General features: G+C 38.3%; 1 protein-coding gene across 2 annotated transcripts; it reads left to right on the top strand.

Moving 5' to 3' along the window:
• The first annotated feature begins 193 nt into the window (after positions 1 to 193).
• Positions 194 to 27,329, top strand: TRAK2 (trafficking kinesin protein 2). 2 transcript variants are annotated; one of them, XM_055717491.1, is made up of 17 exons: positions 194 to 319; positions 6,079 to 6,395; positions 7,367 to 7,561; positions 11,298 to 11,351; positions 12,123 to 12,193; positions 12,840 to 12,956; positions 14,772 to 14,981; positions 16,209 to 16,287; positions 18,031 to 18,161; positions 18,357 to 18,431; positions 19,115 to 19,252; positions 20,223 to 20,302; positions 20,981 to 21,184; positions 21,317 to 21,615; positions 21,956 to 22,234; positions 22,436 to 22,535; positions 23,160 to 27,329. In XM_055717491.1, the coding sequence occupies exons 2-17, from the start codon at positions 6,359 to 6,361 to the stop codon at positions 23,836 to 23,838; spliced, it is 2,748 nt and encodes a 915-aa protein (XP_055573466.1). In that variant the 5' UTR covers positions 194 to 319; positions 6,079 to 6,358; the 3' UTR covers positions 23,839 to 27,329. The 2 variants fall into 2 exon arrangements, with proteins under 2 accessions (XP_055573466.1, XP_055573467.1); XM_055717492.1 differs by lacking the exon at positions 11,298 to 11,351.
• Positions 27,330 to 27,564: the final 235 nt, after the last annotated feature.

Genomic DNA, 27,564 nt, shown 5'->3' with positions numbered 1-27,564 from the left:
CGCAGGCGGGGCAGGGCCCCCCCCCTTGCCGCCACCGCCGCCGCCTGAGGCCGGGGCCCAGCCGCCCGCCCGGAACCCCGCCCCGCGCCCAGCCCCGGCGGGGCCGCGGCGGCTGGTGGGGCCGCCCGCAGCAGGCGGCCCGGCGCATTGTGGGGCTGGCCCTGGCGGCCGCGCCGCCAGCCGGGGGCTGTAGTTCTGCGGCGGGAGCCGGGCGGAAGCCGCCGGGGTCCCTCCTCAGTCGCCGGTTTATGACACGCGGGCCCGTCGGCCTCGGGTGGCAGCGGCGGAGAAGAGACGCGCTGGGGGGAGCGCGGGGCGGGTAAGAGGCGTTCGGTGCTGATTCGGGGTGGCTCTGTCGCCTCAGGGGCGGCTTAGCGAGCTCCTTCCTCTGCCCCGCCGTAACGCCTTCGGGGCCGCTTCCCGCCGAGGCGCGGCCCCCCCCCCCGGCTCCGCGGGCCCCCGCCGTGGCTGGCCGCTGAGGTGGGGCGGGCGGCGGCGGAGCTTGAGGCAGGGCGCTGGGCCGGAGTTACAGTAACCTTCGGGCGCGCAATGCGCGTGCTGAGGCTGCAGTGACGGGCGGGGGGCTGCTGTGACCTTCAGCCCGCCCGAGGGCTCCGTGCTGCGTCCGGGCTCGCCGGGAGGTCCGTGTCACCGCTCTTGGGCGGCGAAGCTCGATGGTGATGTTTTAGCCCTGGTCCTGACGTACGGATGTGGGTGCAAGGAGGGTTTGGCTTCTATCGACTTTTTAATCACATCGTTACGTCCTGATCGGCTGATCAAATTGTAATAAGGTCTCTGTCAGTAAATGTCTTATTCTGTCAGCCATCCTAGGGAAAAAGTGCTGTGTGGAGTTGCATCCTTGCACTTTTATTTCTTAAATGCAGTCTTCAGCTGTAGGCTGTTGCATGCATGCTCATTTTTTATGGTTATGTTTCAGAGTTGTTGACTGATTGCGAGAGTCTGATGCAAATACTAGTAAATAACTTTTCACACACCATTACAAGGCATGGTCATTTTTAGGCATGCTTTCAGATACTCGTTATCTTTCAAAAGATGTATTTCTGAGTAAAACCAGGTAGACTTCTTTTTAATTACACTTCTAACGCTGAAGCTAAATTGAAAAAAAGGAATTAATTTCCAGTACCTGACATTTGTCAATTCTCTAGTGATGGTGTCACCTATTAGAACTATTTGTTTGATTTGATTAGATTTTGATTTGATTAGAACTATATTGATTTGTCAAATTTCTCTTAGGAGTGTCTGAAAATGGGGCTTAAAGAGTAGGGTGTTGGAAAATTACAGACTTTTCTGGTGGTGGTTTGCCTCTAATAATGGGTTCGCTGCAATGAATATTGTGTAGCAGGAGCACTGTCTCTCAGGAAGGATAAACGTGATCCACTGATTGGTTTTCTAAGAAGACAAACCCAGCATTTTCACAGGCAAGTTTACAAAAGAGATAACAGATCCTTTTATCTAGTTAGTTTGCTAGTGATACTCTGGTGACTGAGTCATATGGATCAGTCTGGTTTATTTCAATGAATACAGAATTGTAACTGTTTGAAATGCTGAGCACTGGCTGGGTTATTAAGTAACCTAAACCACTTCCTTCGGTGAATGCAGCTATGCATCAACTTTGAAAGCATTGGTGATTTCAGTGAACTTTAAATGTTACTTAAGTTCATTTCAAGTTTATAGAGAACAAGCTTCAATTTTAAAAGAAGCCGCTAATGACCTTTATAATGAAATATGAGCACAGCACTTGCCTGAAAAACTTATACCATATTTTTGTAGTCTCTAACCAACAAATACTTAATGCATGATGATTCTTTTTTTCTCTGAAAAAAGAGATTTTTTCTCCCAGGCTCCCCTGGGATCATAACATTGCTATGTGTATACATTATTTCTTGCAGGTAGACTTTTCTTTTGAATAAAAGTAAACCTGCAAGAAGTAAAGTATCCAGGAGATGTGTATGGGGTTTTGTTTTGTTTTCTTAGAGTTCCTTTCTTATACCACACTATTTATGGTTGAAGGTCTGTTGCAAGTTTGCTTATGATTATTACGCTCGTTATTAGGATTGTGCTGGCATAGTTTTTAATTTTTTTTTCCCGCTTACATGAGAGAAACACAAGCACTAAATAGGTTTCTGTAGGGATAGTAATGGCTGAAAACAACAGGTTAGGCACACAGCAAGAGTTAATTTTGACAAAGCTCATGTTCCGATAGTTTAGTTTTTCAGTATATAGTCCTTTGTCCTTCATCTCATCCTATATAGTGTTGAAGGATTTGGCTTCTGCCTCTGAGCACTAGTCCCAGGAATGTTTTGGCAGCAATGCAACATGGTCGTGTTTGCTATAAGAATAGAACTGTTTCATTAACCTTGAAATGCAAAAATTGTTTATTGTTACTAGCTGGCTTGACACCATTCCTGTTTTAGTAATGAAAAAAGTACTGTGTTAATGACTTGATACCATTTTGTTTGGTTTGGTTTGGTTTTTTAATTGCATATTTACATAGCAGTAGAATTCAGTATCCCAGAATAATTGACTCATTCGGTTTGCTTCCTTTTGGAAAATGGATGTTGCCTTCTCCCTTAATCGAGTTAGAATCTTCTTTGTTGTTGAAATTTTGTTTGTGTTAATTGTGGCTTGATGCCTTGCATCCTGTAATTGTACAGAGGAGCAGATCTAGTTTAGTCTTTCCAAGTGCTTGTGAGGAGTCAACTGCTCTCAGCAAATGGGAACAGCAGGATATTTATGTTTGAGTTTGGATGTTGTCAAAATAGATGCTATTTTGACCAAAAAATTTTGGCTATATTTTTTACTTTTTGTACATAAAGAAACAAGCACATACATTTGCTTGTCTACAGTTTCCAGTTGTAAAAGCAACTTACCTCACCTTTCTGATAATTTGAATATGACTTGGAGTTCTCTAGTGGTTGAATGTCTTCAGAATTACATTCTGAAATAAGATGGCACAACTGTCATTCTGTGTCTGTCTTGAGTTGTTCAAAGTGGTAGTCACAAAGATAAGACTATAATTTTTAATATTTTATAGCTATTTCAACTTCTCTGAGTCTTTACTTAATATTGCTTTTGCAAGTTAATCTTGGCTGAGATCTTCTGACTCATTGAAGGAAAAATTAATGAAATCTCCTGTCATGTGGTCAGGAGACCACATTTTTGTCTCTTTACTACCAAGATTAAATGCTATGTTGAAATATCTGTGGTTTAATGGAATATGTGGTTCCTATTGTTTAGTTTTTCTTTTTTTTAACCTGTACACTATGATATCCTACCACTTAGTAGGCAATTCATGTGTATTTCTCATAATGCTTTTAAAATGTTTTTCCAGCCCTTGGTGGTTTTGTTTTGGTTTTGGTTTGTGGGTTTTTTTGTTGTTGTTGTTATGCTTTAATTTTTGTACAGTTTTCATTGGGAGTTTCGTCAGATTTTGTTATAACAATGGTGAACAATAAGACTGTTGCCTGGGTCATAAATGATAGCCCTCCATGCTTTTAAAATACTTCTTGGCATGAATGGGCTCCAGCATTGCCTTTCTTTTTGAGTTTCTTTTCCATTTTCCATGCACAGATGCTCTAGGAAACCTCAGAGCAACTTGGGTTCTGTGGGGCAGATGTAAAAGGCTTAGGACTAGTTCTCACCTCTACAAGGGGTCTTTTTCTTAGGTGTGCTATAGGTACTCCTGATTTTAGCCTACTGTTTCAAGCCACAGGATAGTTGCAATGTGAAACACGCATCATGGAGTAAAATTTAATTAGAGAGCACAGAAATAAACAGATTGAGGTAGGTTGGTATGTATGTAAAACCTCGTCTGATATTTCCATTTCTCTTGAGCCTTCCTTGAAGAAAGCCTCCTGAGAGCACCACTTCTACATATAGGCCATTCTCCAGTATTCGAATTCTCCTTGGTTCTTCCATGTTCAGTTAACCTATTTGTAAAAGACTCAAACATCAATGGGAAATTGGCATAGGAGGGAGTAGGGGGACAAAATGGGTAAGAAGTACATCTCTGCGGAATTAATATAGTAAATTGACAGTGGAAATAATCTTTATAAGTAAAGATTAAAAATTATACCTGAGAAAGTTTTCTGGCTTCTGTTTCGGATATTTTTGTAGCATGGTTGTATATTTTAAAGCCATATTGTAAATTTTATGGGCTTCATCTGAGTGTATTTAATTACAGTTGTAACTTGGAGAAGGAATCTGAACTTAGGAAATAGTTTTATACCTGCAGAGTAAAAGGGTCATGGAGTCACTTTCAGGGTGGTACTGCACAGTGCATTAGCTGGGTGAATTTCCAGAGAAGTTGCCTCATGACACACTAAACTAAAGCTATAAGAAGCGTCGGAAATGTGAGCATTAACTTTTATGGTGTTTGTTTATCTAGCAAACTTCTCAAAGGTTTTACAAATGAGATTGCTCTTTTAATTCAGTAGCTTGATGTTGGCCTGATGCTCTAGAAAACTTTGAGCCAAATGATTTTTTTTTTCCACCACCACACTGCCCCCCCCCGCCCCCCCTTGGCTGAACTGAGATTGAACTGCAACAAATAGTGTTTCTGCTTTGCACTACTTAGAAGAGAGATTAAGTCCCGTTTTGAGAGGAAGTAGCATTCATTTTTGCAGTGTTAAAACTCAAAGGAAAAAGATTCAATCAGAACTGTGAAGAAACAGTCCTGTGCGGCAGAATTTTGTCTTGCTCTACAGTGACTCTTTTTATTACAAAGTAAAATCACCTTGCTCTGTGGATCTACAGCATTCTTAAGTATCGTCTTCTGCTGTATTCAATTGTTTTAGAGGGTGTGAGTGTGTCTAGTTAGTGCTTTTCAGCAATCCATTTAAAAAACAGCCTCTTGAAAAAGATCACAAACTACTGTTGGAAACAGCTATACATTCAGATAGCAAATGTTTCTGAAATCTCAGTCTTACTGTTTTCAATAAGTGTCTGATATGAATAAGATTTAAAACTGGTAAATAAAGTACATATTTAAATAAATAAATGACAGTGTAAGAAGATATTGCTTACAAGTGTGAGCTGACCTTAATTGAAGGAAATTCTTTTTTGATCTCCTGCCAAAGTCTACAAGCAGATGAACTTGGCAAGCTCTAGGCTTTCTTCAGAAAGCTCCTGCACTGTCCTTTCTGGTCTTGTCAAATGAGAGGTTGCTACAGACAGAGAGACAAACTTGTGAGTGTTGTGCTTGGGGATGGGAGATCTTAGGGAAACTTTGAAGAGCAAATTTGAAATTAATTAAGATTTCAAGAGATTTTTGTGTTTACTGAGTATAGGAGGAGGGAAAATGAGACTTTTGTTCTCTTTGATTTCATATTTTTCTGTCATCTAGGGCTACTCTTGTATTTTGCATGGAAGACGCTTGATCAGTCTTGGCAAGGGAATGGCAGAATTTTTGCTTTATTAAACTGTTCTGATAGGTTATCTCCATTAGTCATGGCAGTTTCATTTCTGGTTTAAATGAGTCCCTACTGAAGAGGAAACACAAATTTTGTCGTGGTCCACGAAGTAAATGTCTGATAGATCCAGTTTTTAATTAACAGACTTCTAAAGGGGAAGAAATTCAAGCAAACAGTCCTATAATTTTTTTTTTTTAACAATCAAAATGCTTAATATGACAGTTCTGAAATCCTGCCTTTAGTACGCATTGCTTTAGATAAATGTAGTACCCTGAAGAAAACTTCTGTGTAGTTGGAGCTACTGTCCTGTAGGGTAAAAGGAAAATGCCTCATTTCAGTGAATGAACCTGTCATACACTAAATGTTATATGGAAGAAGAGGAATGGTATAGACAAATAGGTAATTGACAAAGCTGATGCTGAAAGTGAAAAGTTATGTCTGCAGGGAAAATACATTTTTTTAATGCTACAGTTTACATGCAATTTGTAAACTGGGGGTTAAAATGTTTAGATTTTTTAGATAAATGGTAGTACAGGGAGAAAATTCAGACTGAAAGGGATGAAGTCATGTTAATTTACAGGTCTCATTTGAAAGATTGACATCTGTCACTGTGACAGCTTTGGCATTCTCTTTCTTTTATTTCTAGATGATGGCTGAGCTGAGAAGCCTGTGAAGCATGAAATGTCCTATAGATACTTCTACTGATCGGTAGTAGCCCAGATGAGATAATCATGTCCTAAGATGGCAACAGATCTGGAGTATGAACCGGTCTGCAGAAGTGAGTTGACGGCAGATTTGTTAGTATCTTGGTGGCTTGATGGCTCTCCCTTACTCTGTCTCTAAACCAAAGCCAAAGCAATAAAGGGACTGCACAATCTGACTACAGAATGCTATTTCCAAAGAAGTGAACTGAGAAGAAAGGACTCATGAATTTTGATCACAGGGGCTTGGAGAGCGTCTCTGGTAAGTTGAAGATTTGCCGTTACAAATCCTGAATGTATCAAACATGTTATAGAACACCAACCTGAAGACAACGTTAAGTTCCACGTTGTTTGTATTGCTTAGCTGGTACTGCAGATGACCACAAACGGTGAGTCCTCTTAAGTAGCTTGTAAAATCATCTTCCAGTGTAAAATGTCATTTGTAAAATTCTCAATGTCAGTAATCAACATTGGCATTTTTTTCCACTGAAAGATACTGAAGATAGTCTTCTTTACAAATGTAGGAAAGATAATTGCCATATACCTTTGATATGCAGTATTCTAGCAACCTAGAATTAATGTTTCCTTTTTTTTTGCAATAGTTGTGAAAGAGATTAAGGCAGAGCATGACACAGGAAGAGCTCAACTTCCTTTCCAGGATTTTGAGTATTGTGTTTCTTAGTGTGTTTTCCTATGGATGATAATGGAATTTCTATTTGTTCCCTGATTTCAAGCAGTGTTCAGTTGATCTTTGTGGTTTAACGTTATTTACATCTACATTCATTAATGGACAAAACAATAAACAGAAATACAAGAAAAATGTCAATTTCCTTCAGAAAAGAGAAATGTAACTATGCTAAAGCCAATGAAACCTTACAAAATCAATAGCTGGTAAAATGCAGGTCTGTGATTTAGCTCAATGAAGAGGAAAATTAAAAACTGAAACTCATTACATATATCATATTGAAGAAGTCAGAGGGAGTCATGACTAGACCAGCTGTCTAGACCAGTTGTGGAGTCAGCTGGGGATCAGGAACTTACAAATATTACAGTGTAAATCAAATACTGGTTCAATAAGTATTCTGGTAATTTGTCCAGTACAGAATAATTCTTTTCAAATCTACTGAAGGTTTCTAAATTATTTTTAGTATATAGAATGTATATTACTGCTGCAAGATTAAATATGTTGTGTATAATAGTTATGGACTATTAGTGGCATTTACTCACTTTCAGATGTCTGCTCCAGCGAGGACCTTCCTGAGGTGGAGCTGGTGAGCATGCTAGAAGAACAGTTGCCAGATTACAAGTTACGAGTGGACTCTTTGTATCTGTATGAAAATCAAGATTGGATTCAGTCTGCTGCCTGCCATGGCCATCTTCCTGAAATCACTTCTCCAGTTCGTGATGAGGAGCCCTTCCGTTACATGAGTGAGTATATCTGGGTCTGGGATATATATTTTTTTCCAACTATTGAAGAGAAAACCTTAAATATAAAATTAATATTATAAAGCATTCACATTTGGAAAACTTTGGACAGGCGGAAGAAAAAGATGAGTTCAGGGGAAGTGCTTGTAGTTCAGCACTGCAATTCTAAGGGCTGATCTAGCATGTCCTATGGCGGCCTGTTCATTAGATTTCGCATAGAAATAAGAACGGGAACATGTGATAGTGGAAAAGAGACAGGAAACTAGGATTGTGCTAGATTAGATGTAATATGAGAGGTACCGAGCATGTGGCAACTCCGTTTTCAGGAGATTAATGACGCTGTCCTAACCTCTTGTGGCAATGTTGCTTTTGAAATGCAACATGGTTTCTTCTGAAGGTAGAAATGGGGTGAATGCCAGCCAGGTGGGTACTAGAACAGTGTTTATCACTGCCTTCCAGTTTTGAAAATACAGAGTAACTTATCCTTAAACCCAGCAGATCATAAGGAAGAAAACAGCTTCTGATCACATGAAGAAACATTTAATATGTTAAAAATCAAATTATTAGAAGGCTGCCAAAGGAACTGAACCCTAACTTGCCTGTAGTTTCAAGTGTTTTCATGTGAAAAGAGGAGAATGCATTGTAATCACTTCAGAGGAACAGGGAAGTTCTGTTTCCTCCATCTATTGGAACTATTGGAATAGAATACTTGTGAGAGTGAACTTGGTATTTACATACAGCCTTGGTATTTATAGATAATCTGTAATGATTACTTCTTTTTTTGTAATGCCACCTCTGAACGGGCTTTTTTGTTGTTGTGCTTTAAGCGTCCATCCAGGATGTATAGCAAATGAATAAGTAAAAGTAAAATAATACCTCATGAGAATGCAGCACTTGACACTTTAAAGCAATCTTGTTATCAGTTCAGCTTGCAGACTTGGAACTCTTTAACTGTGGAAAGTATTTGGAAAGCCACTTAATGTTTATTGCTCAGTCTGTTTCTGATAGTAATATTGCAAGCATAAATGATTTTTAGTTGAGTGGACACTTTTGTAGTTCACTGGCAGCAGTTGTGTAGTCAGTGGGGTGTGTCCATCCTCCTCAGTTTCAACTATATAGAGTGCTGGAAGGAACTTTACATCAAATGTGGCTCTGGTGAAGCTCTCTGGTAAACGCCTGCAGTTCCAGTGTGATGAAGCACTAAGAGAAGGACCCTCAGTCAGTGTGAGCCTATAATTCCAAACTGCAGTGAGAGGGGGGAGGGGTTTTATCAGTGTTTTGATAAAGGCAGTCATGTGTTACCTGGCTGTCAAGGTGCTACAGAAAGTAGTGTCTTCCACTTTCACCCAGTGAGAAGTTCTTTTTAACTATAGAAAATGTCCTGTGAAAATATTAAACTGCTTGTGAGTGTTTTTTGAACAGTTACCATAGATGTTTTCTTGACAGCTCTCAAAAATGAGCTGTAACAATGACTGACATTAAGTTAAAAGATAACCTAGGCATAACATACAGAACTAACTCTGTCATTTAAGAGCACAGTCATAACTGCTGAGTCATATAAACTCAAGATAAATATAGCTTATGTTTCTCCTAGAAATTGTCCAAAGAGATTTAATGTGGTAGTCGTCATATTAGTTTTTTCGCGCCTAGTAACTTAGAGGGATATATGGGGAAGGTCCCAGACAAAAACTGATATAAATCAAAATCTAGTTATAATCATTGCTGAATAGCTTGTTAGGTGAAATTTGTGCCTCTTTTTCTGTTGACTTGAATTGGGAATAATTGTGACAGCCACACTCTTGAAGTGTAACTTGGTTTTTTGTGTGTAGATCTTCTCCTTACTATATATGTATGAAAACACTTTTATAACTTTCTCCTAAAGAGAACACTAAACTTGTGGTCTGAGTGAATTTCCAGTTGACATCCAAGATAAAAAAATAAAAATTAACAACAGTTATTGCACTTGAGCTCCTCCTCTTTTTATGGCTGCTGCTGCCTGTTATTTGCCTATGTGGCTCTTAGGGACATGGTTTAGTGGTGGACTTGGCAGTGCTAGGTTGGACTTGATCTTAAGGGTCTTTTCCAACCTAAACAATTCTGTGATTCTATAGTTCTATTAGAAGGTTTATCCAATGACCAGTTGAGTTCCCACTGGCAGTGTTTTCAGTGAGGTGGAAGAATGTTTTCTGCTTCAACTGTGGTAGTGTAAGAAGCCCTGAATTACAAGGCATTTGTCTTTAGAACTACTTTGTATGTGTGACTAAAGAGACATGGCACAACCTAACAAGAATATTAACCAAAATGAAGAGTTGCTTGCAGCTTTCACTTGGCAAGGTGAGTGAGGAGAGATTGCCCATGTGCATGTTCACAAGAGACAATTATGACAACCTGTGTATAATTTTGATTCTGTACTGTAAGAAAATAACAAAAGTTGTATAGAGTGAATTTCAAAGCTGTCCTGTGATTTCATTTGTCAGAGTAAATTTATTTGGGTTCGATTTTTAGGAACCTACCTACATGAGTAACCTTGTATGTAATTAGTGTAAATCTTTATTGAGGTGACTTGCCACTGGATAGAAACTTTTTACTTGAAATTGCCTGTTGGGAACAGTTACCACAGGAGAGCTGGTTATAATGTTCTGACTATAATGGCTGAAATGTATATATGTGCGTATTTTCCAAATATTAGTAAGCCTGATGAGTTTGCTGTCCTCTCTTGGCAACCAAGTGGTGCAGTAAAATTGACCTCCCAAATGTGTGTTATGCTACTGATAGATGAGTACTTTAAATTTTGTGAAGAATTCCTATTTTTGCCCTGCTTAGAAATACAATTAGTAAATGGCACTGCTATAACTTCAAAGCTTCTAAATACTTGAAGAGCATGTGTTGGGTTTTTATGTCTGCTGATCTACCTGATAAAAACATTTGATTTTTTAGATTTTCTGTTAAGCCCTTAGAGAAACAGTTCAGTAAACTTTTTTTCTTCTATATTATTCTTTCTGTTCTCCTGTCCTTCAAGACTGCAAGAAAGTTTCTTTCTATACTAAAATGCAACTTTTTTTCTAGTGTAGCCTTAATGTTATGTTTTAAAAGGTTAAATACGGACATTATGTATGTAAAGGTCATTCATAGCTTATATAACATATGTAAATAAAGTTAGTGTGCACTTGAGCTTGGCACTTCACTATCTTGTAACTAATTGTGCAGTCCTCAACAAGAACAAAGAAAAAACCCAATACCGCTATGTATTCAGAGTATAAATATGATTTAAACAAGTTAGAAGTGCCAAGGAAATCTTCAGAAATAGATTTAGACCAAATCCATAGTAATCTCATTTTGCAGTGCAGTGATGATGGAATTGGTTTCAAAACAGGTTAACTTTGACCTTCAGTTGAAGCAGATTCTTCTATATTTCTTAAATTTATATTGCTGCCTTCTTTACTTTCATGATTCTAATTCCATAAAGCAAATATAGCAAATGTCTGTTGAACTTGGACAAGCACAAATATCCATTACCTGCAAGTGAGATGTGTAATTCTGCTCTTGAAGGGAATCATATTTAAGTGATTCTTTAAAATTTCTAAGGAAGTTTTAATAGTGTAAAAAGTATGTTTACACATTCATTTTTTTTCTTCTGGTGGTGGTAGGTGCATGTAAAAAATCACCTGTTTTCTTACATTTTAATTCTTTCTTCTTTTTGTTCCTTTTTCCCTGTGTCTTTCATTTTCTATAACTCGAGCTCTTATTGAACTTCCTTCCTCCTCTTTGGCTGGATCTCACAAATTTGCACAAGGTAATTAAGATTTCTTTTTTACTAGCATCTTCTGTTTCTTAGGGCAAGAAGTAGAGCAGACCAGTGCTTTGTGTTTTAGCACTGTGTTTTGTTCAGAGTTGTTGCAAATTCTTCATGCTTTGTTTTTTCTTGACTCAGTCCTGTCTTTCAAATCCTGCTTGTCTTCAGTTTTTTACAAACTCTTCAAAGGTCAAAATCACTCAGTCAGTAAGATAAGATTTACTGCTACATCTAAATTGCAGACATATGTTATCCTATTTCTTTTTAACTGTTTCCAAGATGATCAAGCACTTAATAAACACGTTTTCGTCACTAGTCTCTGGGGTCTCCATACTTCCTGTGTATAGCTGTCACACTAATGGGAATTTTGTTTCAAGGGTAAAGTCTGCGTTTTTGTTCAGCTGTATTTGGATATGCTCCAGTATATTCTTCCCTCTCTTCCCAGCAGGCTGGATAATTTAATAGCGTGGCTGTATTAAAAAAGAGATTTTCCTCCTTTTTCTAAATTTGAAGGATATGTGAGCAGCTCAAGTTTTAGCTCATATTGCTGAAAGCTGTGAATGTTCAGTACCTCATTGTATCAGTCTACCAAATGAGTATTGTTTCTATTATATTTCTGAAGTTAAGATGTGTTTTCATAGCCTCCACCAGTTTTATAAACTAAGTATTGTATTTGTATATAAAAACATTCTCTTGAGTTTTACCTCTCTCCCTTCCCAGCAGTCTTGTGGTACTTAAGCTACTTCAGTAAGTATGTTTTTCTCTTTTCAGTTCTTGGCACAGATAATGTGGAGCAGAAAACCTACAGTGATGCTGACATGGTCAAACATCTGTTAGCTGAGGTATGCTCGTGTCTGCAATGCTATGTTACTGCATTTGAGGGCATGTATTTGAGGAAGGGCTTTATTCAGCTGCTGGAAATTTTGGTTCAGTTATCTTCAGGAGCTGCTTATCAGGAGTGCCCATTTGGTTGCACTGTCTGAGACACAAAATTTAGCAAAACTATGGGTGCCCATGGAACCAGGGAGTGTGAGAGAAAAACTGCTTTCTTTTGCTTTCCTGTTGCTCCTTTGGTTCTACCGTCTCAAAACTATCCATGTTGAGCAGTCTGTTCTGGGGAAAGTGTCACCTCAGAGACCACAGGCCTAAGTATATGTGACTGCTTGTAGGGTTCAACAGAGCCCATATAACTTCTCCAGTACTCAGCACAAAACGCAAAACTGTCCCCAGGTTTGATGCTTTCCCGTCCCCCTGTTACCGCAAATGCTCTGGAAGAGAATGTACTATATCAAGAAACACGTGTACGGATGTGTTCTGGATCCAGATGATGAAGCAGTAATCATTGATCTCACTATGTTGATCCATCTGAGAGTGAAGGGGGATGTCAAAGCAGTGTTGCATTAAACAGTAACTAGGAAAATCTAGTACTACTCTGAATTTAAACCTTATCTGATCAAAAGTAGACATTTGTTCTCATTTTGTGAGCAGAAAGATCGGGACCTGGAACTGGCAGCCCGAATTGGACAAGCCCTCCTTAAGCGAAACCATCTGTTGACAGAACAGAATGAAGCACTAGAAGAACAGTTAGGACAAACTCTGGATCGAGTGAGTGATTTCGCCCACCCCCCTTTCTTCCTTTCTTTCTTTTTTTTTTTCTTTCTTTCTTTAATTTTTTTTATGATGATGGTAAGAGGATTAATAGAAATACATTATTTCATTGTGAAAGCAGGTGATTGCTGCTCTCAAACTGAAGTATAATTAGACATCATTCTCCTAATTGTCATTGTTCAATCAGCTTTCTTACTCTGAGAATGGACTACGAAGACTGCATATTGTAATTACTGAGAAATTATGAGAATGCTAGGTATTACTATGATATATGTACAACAGCATTGCATTTTAAAGTGTTTGTTTTGACCATCAGTCTGATACCCTGCCATTAAACTAAGAATCTAATAATCTAAGTCAGAATAAGTAGTTGGTATCTGACATGATCTGCTATATAATGACTCACAGGTGAGAAAACTGCAAGAAAATGTTTAATGGGGTGTTTACACTTAGAATAAATAAATAAAATTTAATGAAAACTGAATTCTGCTGAAGATCTTCACCCCATCTATTCCTTTAAGCACAGATTCTTGATCTAATCTTTTTCTTTCTTTCTTAAAAAAGAATTAAATTTTCCTGAATTTTTTTAACCCTGTCATCAACAGATGTGGTCTAAGTTACAGTGAAATGGATTCAGCTGCCTGTATAAAACAGTATGCTGGTAATAAAAAAAATAATTAGCTGTAGGACAGCAGAAATTTATGTATTCATATACAAATTAAAATGCGCAAAATAGAATTTATCTAGATGAGATCTGTCTGTTCTCCTGTTTTTTATTTGTCCTACAGTTCATATTATATATACATTGGTGTCCTGGTTTCAGCTGTGTTAGTTAGTTTTCCTAGTAGCTAGTACAGTGCTGTGTTTTGGCTCTGATGTGAGAACAATGTTGATAGCACACTGATGTTTTTAGTTGTTGCTGGGTGATGCTTACACTAAATCAAGGACTTTTCAGTTCCTTGGGCCCTGCCAGCCAGAGGGCTGAAGGGGCACAGGAAATTGGGAGGGGACACAGCCAGGACAGGTGACCCAAGCTAGCCAAAGAGGTATTCCATACCATATGACATCATGCTGAGTATATAAACTGGTGGAAGAAGAAGGAAGGGTTGGACATTTGGCATTATGGCATCTGTCTTCCTGAGTAACTGTTACGTGATGGGGCCCTGCTGTCCTGGGGATGGCCGAACACCTGCCTGCCTATGGGAAGCAGTGAATAATTCCTTGCTTTGCTTTGCTTGCATGCACAGCTTTTGCTTTACCTATTAAATTGTTCTTATCTCAACCCTTGAGTTTTACATTCCTTTCTGATTCTCTTCCCCATCCCTCTGGGTGAAGGGGAGTGAGCAAGCGGCTGCATGGTGCTTGGTTGCCAGCCAGGGTTAAACCACAACAATTGGGGGGGTACAAGTCTATACATGTAAATAGATTTCATTTACATGTCAGTCCTTTTCTCCAGGAAGTTACAATTCAGAAAAATGTTCATAATAAAATGTAAACATGTATCAAAGCAGCTGGAAAATTATTTTGAAGTAAACAATTAAAGAAGTAGGTTCTGTTGTCCATTCTCACATTATCTTGAATTTTCAGTCTCCCTCACAGTGTTAAAATTATGATTGTTGTGAACTTCCTATAAAATCAGTAGAGGTTGAATCTTCTGTGCAAATGTAAATAAATGAATCGTGACCTGCGAGCTATTTTTTAATCTCATTTTAGACTGGAACAGTGATGTTCCAAGAGGCTACATAAATAATACATTGTAATATTGTATAGCTAAAATACATTTCATGAACTGATGATCTTCTTTTGTCATAGGTTAACCAGCTGCAGCATGAACTGTCGAAGAAGGATGACCTGCTTCGTATTGTTTCAATTGCTTCTGAGGAGAGTGAAACAGATTCCAGCTGTTCCACACCTCTTCGTTTCAATGAGCCTTTCAATGTATCACACGATCTGCTGCAGCTGGATGTCTTGCAAGATAAACTCAGAGAGCTGGAGGAGGAGAACCTTGCCCTCCGATCAAAGGTATATCCGACTTACAGTTATATACCACATATGCTGGATATGAAATAAATCAGGATGGTTGAAAAATCCAGCATCTGGGTTTCTCTTGAAGCATATAGCTATTTTGTATCACTGTATACAAATCATACCCAAACACTTTCCCTCTACCTCCCACATCCTTCTGTTTCCTCCACTACTCTTCATTATCTCCAGAGTCCTCTGGTAGTCCTTCCTCAGTTTCACTATGGTATGTGAAAGAATGTGGGAACATAGGTAAGCACCCAGCAAAAGAAGCTTGAGGGCCTGGTGGATCCAAGTAGTGTGACCTGTTTTGATACAAGTCTGACTGCAATTAACAATAGTATTCTGGGGATTACATTGTTTTGCCATTACATTTTTGTCAGTCTATATTAAATAGTGAGGGCTAATAAGCTTCTAATCAAATTCTTTTAAAGACACGCTTAGTCTCTGTATTTTAATTGGTCTCTCTTGTGTATAAAACATGCCTGTATTCAGGCAATTGTAGTGAGCCTGTATTTTCTTTTTCAATTTTTATTTTCATGTGACAGCATTATGTAAAGAAATGTGTTTGCCTGCACTTGTGTAGCTGTACTTCTACTTGCTTGGATAATCTTTAAACCCATTTACTAAGTCTTAAGGTGAGTCAGTCACTTAATGGCAAACAGTCCTGAATATAGACCTAACTGTGCAAAGTTTAATATTGTCATCCTCACAGTTGAAACAGAAGTAGGAATCTAGTATGCTCAATGTTGGTTAGACCTGTTGTACTCTATGTCTGGCCCAGAAAATTTACAGTCTAAATAGGCTAGTTGGGGAGTATGGCGGAAAGCTGTTCTACTGAGAGCTTTTCAGTGCCACCAAAGATTTGGCTGACGTAATTCAATTTTCAAGATTTCTTTTCCTTAAGAAGTTTTGAAGAAAATGCAGTTGCTTACTTCTGGTTACTGTGTTGGTCTACTTTACCTAACAATTACATATTTTTGCAACAGTTTTTTATTAGAGGTGAGAGATCAGGTTTTGTTCATGTGTCTTTCACTCAAAAGACCTCTAAAATTCAGGGAAAGAGGTGGTGGTGAAAAAACGGTTAGGAAGAATGGCCAGATGCATAGAAATTGTAAAGATGGATAGAGGGGATGCTTCAGTTGCAAGAATTTCGGAAATAAAAAATTGTGGCATTAGTAGATGTATAGATAAACTGAAATTGGAATACCAATAATTTTCTTGAAGGCTTGCCACCTGAAGACAGAAACCATTACATATGAAGAGAAGGAACAGCAGCTGGTCAATGACTGTGTCAAAGAGCTCCGTGAGTATTCAGGCTGTATCTTGCAATGGCAAAATGGTATTTGAAATACCTGGTGCCTATACCTTTTTAGTTACCCCTGAATCAAAAAATAAGCTTCAGTAATTTATGCCAATTATTCAAGTCTTGCTCTTTACCCAAGCGCAAAATTGCTTCTGTATTTGATCAGGTTTCACTCTGGCATTCAACTTCAGGCACGTGTACTGTGTTTAGAGAGGGAAAATGAACACAAAATCTAATGTTTATAAACCACCTAAACTGAAGCCTACAGACACCAAAAAATCAACAAAATATACTTCTTGTACAGAGTTTTCAGCATGCTTAACACTGAAATACATCAGTGCATAGACTCTTAAATGCCCATTCTAGATTACTATGTATCTATGAAGACTTTAATATATATATTAGGAAACAAAGAATTTATAAATTGGCAAGTGTTTTGTCTAGAACAGTATTTTCTTTGGGGACGGCTTATTTGCAAAAAGTTGCAGCTACTCTTATGCAAATTCATGTTAAGTATTCTGAAACAGTAAGGAACAATCCTGTTATTTTGTGTGTGTGGTAATTGTGTAACCTGGTGGTACAAATTTTTTATCTGTAGTCATTTGATGTCTGCTGCTTCCTTTGTGCATAATAGCCTTAAGCTTGTATTTTAAGGTATTTTTTTCTATACAACCACCATAGAGAAGACTGGGTTGCTGCTTGATTTTTCTTGTTCCAGATGACCATAAAAATACTCTGAATTGATACTTAGTTGTTAATTTACTCTGTTCCCTCTGAGAAAATATACATCCTTTGCAAATAGAAGTTATGCCATATAAGCTCTCCTATCTTCCTTCAATGAGAATGTCTGTGAGTTCTGTTTTGTTCAATCCGATAGCATACACAGGCATGCTAGGTAATTCAGACTCACAGAAAGAATCTTCACCCAAAGGATATCTAGTCTACAGCTTTAAAATGTGTGTCTTCAGGAAGAAGGTATCTGTCTGTGAGCTTAAGTGTCCACAGGCCCATGCCATAGGCAGGACCTTGTTCTGCAGAACATCTGTTGAGGTACAATAACCACTAAATTTGTAGTGTGACCTTTATGCAAGATTGATCAGATTTTACGACTCTGCTCTGCTTTCAGGGCAAGTATACAAGCAGGACTAACTGCATAAAAATATTTCAGATTTTTGAGCTGCCTTGTCACCACACTTGAAGTGCTTGCTTAAAGAAAAGAAGAAACTGGGAATTGTATGCAGTGGTTCTTTGGGGAATCGATAGTGACCAGAATCAAGAGCTAAACAGGTGTATGCTTGACAAGGTCTGACAAAATGCCTTTGCTTACAGAGAATGGTAGTTAATAACAACATCAATTCAGAGCCTGACTTCTTCAGCGTATTCCCAAACTGGCCTTGGTCATTTGAAATTGTTTATAGCAGCTTGCCTTGGATTTTATTGTGATCATTTCACATACTTGTGTTATGTATTTCAGGTTCTGCGCACTTAGCTCTTAATATGTTACACCTGTGTTTGAAGTTCACTCTCTCTCTCCTCCTCCGTACCACCATTTATGTTTTCATTATGAATGTTCTGAGACACCTACTTCTATGAACTACTAATTGATTTCCTAACAGTATTGGTAATTTTGAAGATTGTTGTTGACTTTCACTGATCTTTTCTGGGTTTTGTGTTTGATTTGGTTTGCTTTTTTGCTGTGTGTTGGGGAAAAGCTCTCTGCTAAGTTCCTTTTATGTTTTGTAGGGCAAACAAATGCTCAAATTTCCAGAATAACAGAGGAGTTGTCAGAGAAGAGTGAGGAGCTGGTTCGCTACCAGGAAGAGATCTCATCCCTCTTGTCTCAGATTGTTGATCTTCAACATAAAATCAAAGAAGTAAGGGAATGAAGAGTGTACGTGCGCATGTGTGTGCGCGTGTGTGCATGCCAGTGCTTACAGCAGATAAAAATTGACTTGCAAACCAGGGAGTTACACTGCAAGAGATTGGCTGTTTCGGGAAAGTATGGCAGAGGATCAACTCTCTCAGGGAAATCGGCTGAAAAAATGATGAGCACCTTTTTGTGCTTTCAGCACGTGATTGAAAAAGAGGAGCTGAAACTTCACTTACAAGCTTCCAAAGATGCTCAGAGACAACTGACAGCAGAGGTACTTAAGGCTCCCGTATATGTATGTGTGTGTGTATATATACATTTTTAGATAGCTGTTTGGAATAGAATGTAAGAGAAAGAAAACTAATAGAGAATGGGAACTATTGCTTTTTAATTATATAGCACTTTTGATTTTTCCTTATGGTAGGGGTCATATGATTGGACAGAAAGAATAATTATTTTTATCAAAGTCTACACAAATGTTTTTGTAGTTCACAGGAGTATGAAAGGCAAGAAAGGTGTTCCAGGGAGAGAGGTCTTACTATTCTTAGTAGTTACGAGACAGAGTGTTTTAGTGTGAATATTACTGATTATATCAACAATACTGTAGTTCATCAGATGTTAAGGAAGTTCTCTTTTTTTTTTTTTTTTTTTTTTTTTCTTCTTCTTTTGCATCAGCAGTTACTGTACTTGCAGAGTTTTTTGATGTATTTTCCTTTGGATTTTATTATACATTTTCCACTTTCAAGTCTTAATTTGGACTTCGTGCTTCACCATTAAAAACGGTGTGGGTGCCATGCTAACTATTGCCCATTCCAGGTGCTGGCATGTGTCATGCAGCTGGAAAAATATTTGTGTTGAATCAGTTGATACAGGTTTCTGTAGGAGTGAATTCAGTTTCATTCTGTCTTATCTTTAAAGCTTACTGGTATCACATGGTGGCCTCTTTTTCTCTTTCAGCTACATGAGTTGCAAGATCGGAATGCGGAGTGTCTAGGGATGTTGCACGAATCACAAGAAGAAGTGAAGTTGTTGCGCAGCAGAGCCAGCTCTATTGCTTGTCTCTGCCACCGCCAGTCATGTGGAGCATTTCCAGTGGTAATAAATACCACTAGCTTGGCATACACCTACTGACACATATGGCCTGTGGCAGCATACAATTATACGAGTAAAACAGCCAGTACAAGAGCTGCAGCAGTAACTATTTTGTAGTAGGCAAAGGAGCTGATTTAATGGGTTTTCAGTTCTTTAATGTGTACAGTTTTGAGAATTTAATGTATTGGGAAGCTAACCATGCACTTGACATATTGTGATACTAAAATTATTTTTCCTTTTTATATGCCTTTTCTGTTAAATAAGTCAATTGGCATGTTCTACAGTTAGTGCTCAGTTGTGCTAGTATATTGTTCAATGTCAATATGAATTGTATAACTTGACAGTGTTTCTTTAAGAAACAAAGCGTCTTTTCAAGAGTTCAGAGAGTTTTGGGGTTTTTTTCCCTGTATGTAGTTTATGATGTAATTTTATGTCCTTATCTTGTGAGATTAAATTATAAGCATCATCAGAAATGCATGACTTTAGCCTAATTGCCAGAGGTGACTAAAACAACGGAAAAGGGTTAAAGGCATTTATTTTATTTTTATTATTATTATTATTAGTGTCAGATATATTCTGATTACTCTCTGTACTGTATTTCTGGGCTGTGCTGGGAATTTGTCAGGTTTTGGTTGGTTCTGTGTATGCAGAATCCTTCATGCTCATTTGGCCTTGTAAGAAGTGCTTTTACAATTATAGCTTAACTTCAGGAATCAACATTGTGTGCCAAGAAAAAGCAGATGTTGCTAATGAAAACTGAACCCATACTAGTTATATGTAGGTGTAGTTATGGTGGAAAATTGCCCCTCATCCATTCCTTCAGAGACCAAAGGGTTTGTCTGAAATATGTTGATGCTGGGGAAATGTGGAGATTTTTTGAGTAATTTTTTTAGAGATATTTTCTGCTAAAATTGTTTAGAAAAAAGACTTGAATCTAATTTAGTAACTCTTCTGGTTTCTGTTTTTCCTCTAGGATTCCCTTGCAGCAGAAATTGAAGGGACAATGCGGAAGGAATTGAGTCAGGGTGATGAATCTGTTCTCTTCAAGCAAAAGTATGTTTTCAGATCTCTATGTGCTATTTCAAGATTTTTTCATATGCTTGTATTAAGTAAGGTGAAACTGATTTCTGGAAGTCTATAAATGTGAATGTTCCCTCATTTCTATATAACTTAATAAAAAAGCTTTGTAGTATTTGGTAATCTTTGCAACTTTGGAACCTACTATTCTTACTTGATTCTGTGAGTAAGTTGGGAATTTGCTATAAGGATGTTATTTCATTCTTTAATTGATGAGATTTTTTAAATGCAAGTTCTCTGATGGACAGCGCTAGTTTTATCCCCTTTAATGCTTACAGAAAAATTCTCAGGGAAATGAAATTATAGCTGAAAGACTGAAAACAGTTTCCAAAGCCCTGAAAGTCCTGTTCCTAGATCTTTTACTTTTGAGCAAAAAGTAACAAATTAAATATATACTTCTGAAAGCATATATAAATTAAATAAACAAAATATATGGTCCTGAATGTTCTCAAGTGGTTATCAATAGAGGTTCAGGTTTTTCGGGTTGAAGTAAGCGGTAGTTCTGATATTTAATGGAACACAAGTGTCTTAGGCAATCCTGGTTTTCTGGGCTTAAATCTTTTTAGTCAGGTCTCTGCTGACTTTGAAGTCTGTTGTTGAGAGCTTTTTCAAAATGCTTCTGAAACTACATTTGCTTGCTTATCTTTTCTGCAGGTGTCAACAGAAACGAGTATTTGACACTGTCAAGGTTGCTAATGTCACTCGTGGACGTTCCTCTTCCTTTCCTGCCCCATTGCCGATTCCTGGATCTAATCGGTCAAGTGTAGTTATGACAGCAAAGCCCTTCCAGTCTGGTGTATACCAGTTGGAGAGCCACACGCAGATGACCCAGAGGAGCAGCTCTGAGAATAATTTAAAGTAGGAAACACAGCCTGCTATCTTCTTTCTAAACTGATGCAAAACTAAATCCAGACTGGATCTCTGCTGTGTAGGAGAGAAGTAGTTAATTTAATGGCCTTAATATCTGTTGTTATTTGATGTTTCTCACAGAGGCACTCATAATCCTGGCCAGCCAGGAACCCCTGGAGACAATGACTTAGTCACAGCTCTGCACAGGCTCTCCCTTCGTCGTCAGAACTACCTGAGTGAGAAGCAGTTCTTTGAGGAGGAATGGGAGCGAAAAATGCATTTGCTGGCTGAGCAGAAGAAAGGGACTAGTGGCTGTAGTACACCAACAGAAAGCTGTTTTTCCCTGGGTACAAACTCAGAATTCACTGATCTCTCTGCCAGCTCTAGTAATCTGCGTGCCCTCCTACCAGAAAAATTGCAAATTGTCAAACCCATTGAAGGTAAGAGAGTGATCTTCCTTCTCTCATCAGCAGAAAAAGATTTTACGTTAATTTGCCAGCTAAATCACTGTCAGTGTATGTATAGCTAGGTATGATATGCAGTAAGAGGAAATAGTAGTATTTGGCAGGCTATGTGCCAGCCAGCTCATCGGTATCACTTTCTATTTGGCTTTCTTATTTGGCGCTAAGTGTTAGGCTTTTTCATGGCATTGCCATCCAAGCGTGTCATGCATCATGGTGTCGGCACCACTTGCCTGGATTTGTTTTGATTATGAATTTTTGTAACTCAATACAATAGTAGGTAGTGGCTCTCTGAGACTCTTCTCTTTGTTCACACCAGGATCTCAGACCCTTTTTCACTGGCAGCAGCTTGCTCGCCCCAACCTAGGCACCATTCTTGACCCAAGACCAGGTGTTGTTACGAAAGGTTTTACCCCTCTCTCTGATGATACTGTGTACCACATCTCTGACTTGGAGGAGGATGATGAGGAAGAAAGTGAAGGAGGTATAACATTTCAAGTGCAAAAGTCCTTCCCGGAGGAAAAGAAAAGTACAGTGGCAAAGCCAGTGGCAGGGATTTTCCTGCCACCTGTTACTTCAGCAGCAGTACCAGTCACTGGTAAGAAGCATGATTAGTGTTTTTTCTTCTTTTTATTTTGCAGTCTTTTTCTCAATGGAAAGTATTTGGCCTTGCAACAGTGCTGTCTTTGCTCTTTACCACTGTTGATTTATTTTATTTATTTATTTAAGTAATTATAAACTTTGCTTTGATTAGTTCTTTTTTGTCTGTATTTTTACCCCCAATGGACGTAAATTGCAGCCTCAAATCCAGGGAAGTGTCTGTCTTCCACAAATTCCACGTTTACCTTCACTACCTGTAGGATCCTTCACCCATCTGATGTCACTCAAGTTACTCCCAGGTATGGTGACTGCTGACATCCTACATGTTGCTCCATAGGAATAAACAGTCAGTTGCTTTCTGGCTTCTGATATATCGACCGGTTTTAAAAAATACCAAGGCAGCTAGGCAACACACAGGATGTTACTCATACAAATAGTTGTAGTTGCAAAGAGGAAACTTGAAATTCTCTAGAGTGAGACTTAAAACACGTTAGTGTAAGTTAAAGGAAGTAAATTTGTACTCTTAAATATATACAAGTATGAAAAATATACAAATGCCTTGTATAATATACCTATTACATAACCAAAATAATTCTGTGATAGTTTTTTCCCCTGAATCTATCATAAGCTTTTAAACTAAGTTATTACTGGACATCTATGTTGATATTCTATCTAATATGGTATAAATGATATAAATGATAGAAGGTAAGTTCATTGGTACTTACAGTAAAACCTCTCTGTCAGCCTAGTATAACTTCTAAACATTTTGCAGAATTCTGAATTTACTAAAGCTGAAACTGTCACAGCTAATAGCAATAGTTCATTTTTTCTTGAGCTTTCTGTATAATAAAAGGCAAATGCAGAGAAGATGTAAAGATGTCTAATGTGTACATTTTCTCTGTTTAATTTTTATTTTATTTCAGCTCTGTGGGTGCCCCATTTTCACTTGGAAGTACTGGCAGCAGTATTGGAAACCCAATAGCGAACTCTTCATCCATTTCTTACAGGCTTAGTATTGGCGAATTTCTCACCAACAGAAGAGACTCCACCACTACTTTCAGCAGCACAAGCAGTCTGGCTAAACTTTTGCAAGAACGGGGCATCTCTGCCAAGGTTTACGATAGCCCAGTATTAGAAAAACTGCCTTTGCTACAGCCCACTCGAACTCTCCCCATTCCTTCTACTCCACCAAATTCTCCCTTGCATTCACCTTGTCCTTCCCCTCCGCTGTTTGAGCCCCGAGTGTATCACTCAGAAAATTTCCTGGCTTCTCGACCAGCGGAGACATTCTTGCAAGAAATGTATGGCCTAAAGCCCTCCCGTAACACTCCAGATGTAGGCCAGCTCAAGATGAACCTAGTGGACAGACTGAAGAGGCTGGGTATTGCCAGGGTGATCAAGCCCCCTGAGACACAGCACTACAGCAAGAATCAGGGGCCGGAGGTTAGCCTGCAGAGGCAGGAATCGACTGTGTTTCTAAATGCAGGTAGCAACTTAATGGCAGGACTGAGAAGAAACCAGAGTCTTCCAGCCATGATTGGAGCTTTGGGAGCTCCAGTTTGCACACAGTCATCAAAAATGGATATCCTAAAGGAAGACTGACTGGTCTGAAAAATTATTGACTTCTAGCATAGTAAATAATACATGAGGGATAAACATCCAGTACAGGCATGGCTAGATGTGCTACAGAAGAGTTGGAGAAGGCATGTGCATGTTAAAGATGTGGGGGAGAGAAGCATTGGGATCAAGGAGAAAAAGAACATTGCTTGGGTTAGATGAAGAAGGCTTTTGTGGAAGATAAGAAAGAAGAAACCAAAGCTTAGTTTTGAGACCCCTTTCAGCATCTGTCTTAACTTAAGCAAAACTAAAAGAACATGATAGACATTCTCAGTAGTTTAACCTTTTAAACGACATGTGTAAAACTGTCTTGCAGGTGCTGTTCTATTTTTTTCCACCATATGACCATAGTATTTTACTAGTTGTTAGAAGTCAGGCTGTATCGTTTACTTATAATATTAAAATAACAGTCAGTCTGACCAACATTATTGGTCCAAGTTTCTCTCTGTAGCAAACAAAACTTGGATTTTATTTTTTAAATTCATTTATTTTCCATTTCAGAAACTATGCTTTAAACTCATCTTCACTTTGAGAGGCAGTGGAGAGAACCTTTAGCTCTATGTAAGAAAACAATACTTCTGTTCATGAACACAGAAACTGGTGGTCAGGATTTATATTTTGAAAGAGTGCAATTGTGCTAGTGAGGTATTAACAGAAGTTAATTTATTTCCAGACTTTCTGAAGTACACAAAGGAAGGTGTAATGAGTAAGAATTAAGAAGCAGGAAAGTATGTATTAGGGTGAAAACTTCAAGCTAAGAAATCTTTCCAAAGTGTGCTGTGCATCTTTTTAAATGAGAGTATTTTTTGCGCGCGCGCGCACACACACACACACACAAAATCTCAGGCACATTACAGCGTTTTAAAAGGAAATAATACCTAGGTGCTTGATTTAGGGTTTCTTTTTATTTGATGTAAGCAGATAGTACTTACTTCAGGACAAGTATCAGAAATGTGGTAACCTGACTCTTCTCTTGATAGGTAGACATTATGTATATTTGAGAGTTCTGCAGTAAACTTCATGCCTTTCAGTTAGTTGTTTCTGAGTTTAGGGAGGATTCTGTTTAAAAGATTCCATGAAGAGCAAAATTTACCAGTCTACATTTAGAAACAGGAATATGAAAGCTAGTGTTCTTCGTAGCATTGTAATGAACATCAATCAATTTTGTCTACATTGAAATCCTGTGTTTTGATGAAGGAGAGTGGTTCTGAACCTGAGTCTGAACAAAGCCGAGGCAGACTTTCTGTCTCAAAAGAGAAGTCCATTTTAGAAATCTGATTTGTGAGGGGTAATAATCAAAATATTACTGCCCATGCTGCTTTTTTGATTCCTTCCTATCCAAGGTTCCAGTCATAACTGAATAATCTACAGTAGATTTGTAGTGTAACTTAAAGAAGAAAGTTTTCCCAGAATTCCTGAGGAATGGGTTTTCACTAGTGACCTGATAATCTTTATGTAATTTTTCACTGTACCTATCAACACTTAAAAATTCTTCTAAAATTTAGTTTCCATACATTTGAAAATTGTCATAAAGTTTGGTTTCCATACAGTTAGATAAAACAGTCAAAGTTTACCTTGCCTGTTAGTGTTTGTGGGACATAACTGATACCTGTCTGGGTGCATGGTGTGAAGCATCAGTATAATCACGCTGATTTGCATTTGCTGTAAGGCACATCCACCATAATCAGCACTCTTGTTGCTGCAGGGTTGAGTGGAGTAGGGCAGTAAAAGAAAGCTTCTTAACCTGGTTTATAGGAAATTTGTAATGTGGCCTTTCAGCTTTTATAGTTCTATAGATCTTGTGATGACTCTTTGATACAACAGTCTTTTTTTTGTAAAAGGAAAAGGGGTAACCACTTCAAACTTGCACAGGGATTCTTAGCAGAAACTTGCCCGTCAGCAGCGCACAGAAATATTCAGGAACTCCTGGAGTTGCCTTTTGCTCTCTAAGCAAAATCTTACGTAAAAGGTGAATTTTATTTAAAATACCATATACGGGTTAATTTTGTTTTTTAAATGAAAAATATTTAATTTCTTCATGTAAATATTTATGTTTATATGTACTTAGCTGTGCCATGGCGTCCTGCGTAGCTGTATAAGGTAAGAGTGAAAGGCATGGAGGGAGGCAACTTTGCTCTCCAGTGAACTAAGATGGGTGTGTCTGCAGTGTATTTGTAACTTCTGGGGAAACAACAGGAATGAGTTCACAAAAAATTAGACAGTTTGGTCTCAACAGAGAAGTGCATAGTGTGTCAAAATTAGGTCCATTTTATGTATGTTTATTATAGGAATACATGTAAGTTACGGATACATTTTTGAAGTATGTTTTTGTAACACTGTTTAACACTTTTTCTAACCAGCTTCATTAGATAACTGTAGCCATTGGATCATTCTGTGTGTTGTCAGCAGAAGTGGCAAATCGGCTAAATCAGAATTCCTTTGGCAGACCAGGTTTCAGTTAAAATTAATCTAAAAGCACATTAACTGAATGCATGTTTCTCTTTGTGATGCTTCCATATTCCATAGGCCAACGATTTAAACTGGTTCAGTTCAAACAATACTGTGGATATGTTGAGAGGTTGGTTGGTTTGTTTGTTTTCTGTAGGATGATGTACCATCAGGTACTTTACACAAGACAAGAAGAAAATGGAAGGCTGTATACCGCTGTGTTTATGCATTTATCCAGTTGGTTGATGCTGTGGTGCAGTGTTGAAATTCTGTCATGTGTTTATACCTTTGGATGGTCACACACATGTTGTATATCTATACCTATCTTGCAGCAACAGGGAAAATTGGTACTTCCAAGTTTACTGTTTTGTGCGAAAACCTTGAAGATAAACTTTTTTTGAATAACATACGTGTTTCTGAGAACATATTGAAAGTTGCCATCATTCTAGGAATTGATTTGGCTTCTGTTGCCTCCCAGAAGAGAGGAGACAAACTTGCATGCATAAGGTAGTTGAGAATGTGCACAAGATCTTTTGATCCTGCACAAGTGTGATTTGGTTGAGTGGGAGGTAGAACTAGAAAGAACAGAGAACTGGATTTCAGAAAGGTTCTGTTATCTTGTGGTTCGAGACAAAAACAAATGCTAGAAAGAAAGGACTTACCTATGCTTGTGAAAGTTACAAGAGACAGAAATAAATTCCTGTTATTTGGTATCTTGGTGTCATGTAAATACCTTCATTTAGATTGGCTTAAACCAAACACAAATTTAAAGCTTTCTAGTTCCACAGGATTTGATAAACTCAGTGATGCCTGCATGCTCAAAGTACCTGTGATCAAAGTTAACAGCAGCAGAAAGGGAAGCAGAAGATTGTGTTTGAGCCTCATTTAGCTGTTACACGAGGGAATTACAATGTTTGAATGGTCTGGGAATTTCATGGTATTTTTTCATCTGCTTTTTGCACTTACTGTTGTTTCATAGTGAAATGTAAATTTGATAATAAATATGTATAACATGCCATTTTTCAGTATATTGGTCATCTTGTGTGGTTTGTTCCAGATGTCATCTTCTATACTACAGTGTTCTGTAATAAGCCTAAAAGTAGGCCTTTTTTGCTAAAATTTAGTGATTGTTATACTGTGTGTGAGCTTAGTGCATTGGTATCTGAACAAACGGTGGCTGTAAGAGCTGAGAAGTTGATTAAAAAACTTGATCAGGCTGGGCTAGACTGTTTGCTGTTGTGTTTATACCTAAGCAGTTATAGG

Source organism: Falco cherrug, chromosome 8 (assembly GCF_023634085.1).
Source record: "Falco cherrug isolate bFalChe1 chromosome 8, bFalChe1.pri, whole genome shotgun sequence".
NCBI lineage: Eukaryota > Metazoa > Chordata > Aves > Falconiformes > Falconidae > Falco > Falco cherrug.
Note: the sequence above shows the minus strand (reverse complement) of the source record. Positions and strands in the feature narration are given on the sequence as shown.

Excerpts from the sequence above, each read along its gene's own strand:
- TRAK2 (XM_055717491.1), top strand. The coding sequence starts at position 6,359 with ATGAATTTTGATCACAGGGGCTTGGAGAGCGTCTCTG. Across the intron at positions 6,396-7,366 it reads GGGCTTGGAGAGCGTCTCTG|ATGTCTGCTCCAGCGAGGAC; the intron begins GTAAGTTGAAGA and ends ACTCACTTTCAG. Across the intron at positions 22,235-22,435 it reads AGCAGCAGTACCAGTCACTG|CCTCAAATCCAGGGAAGTGT; the intron begins GTAAGAAGCATG and ends CGTAAATTGCAG.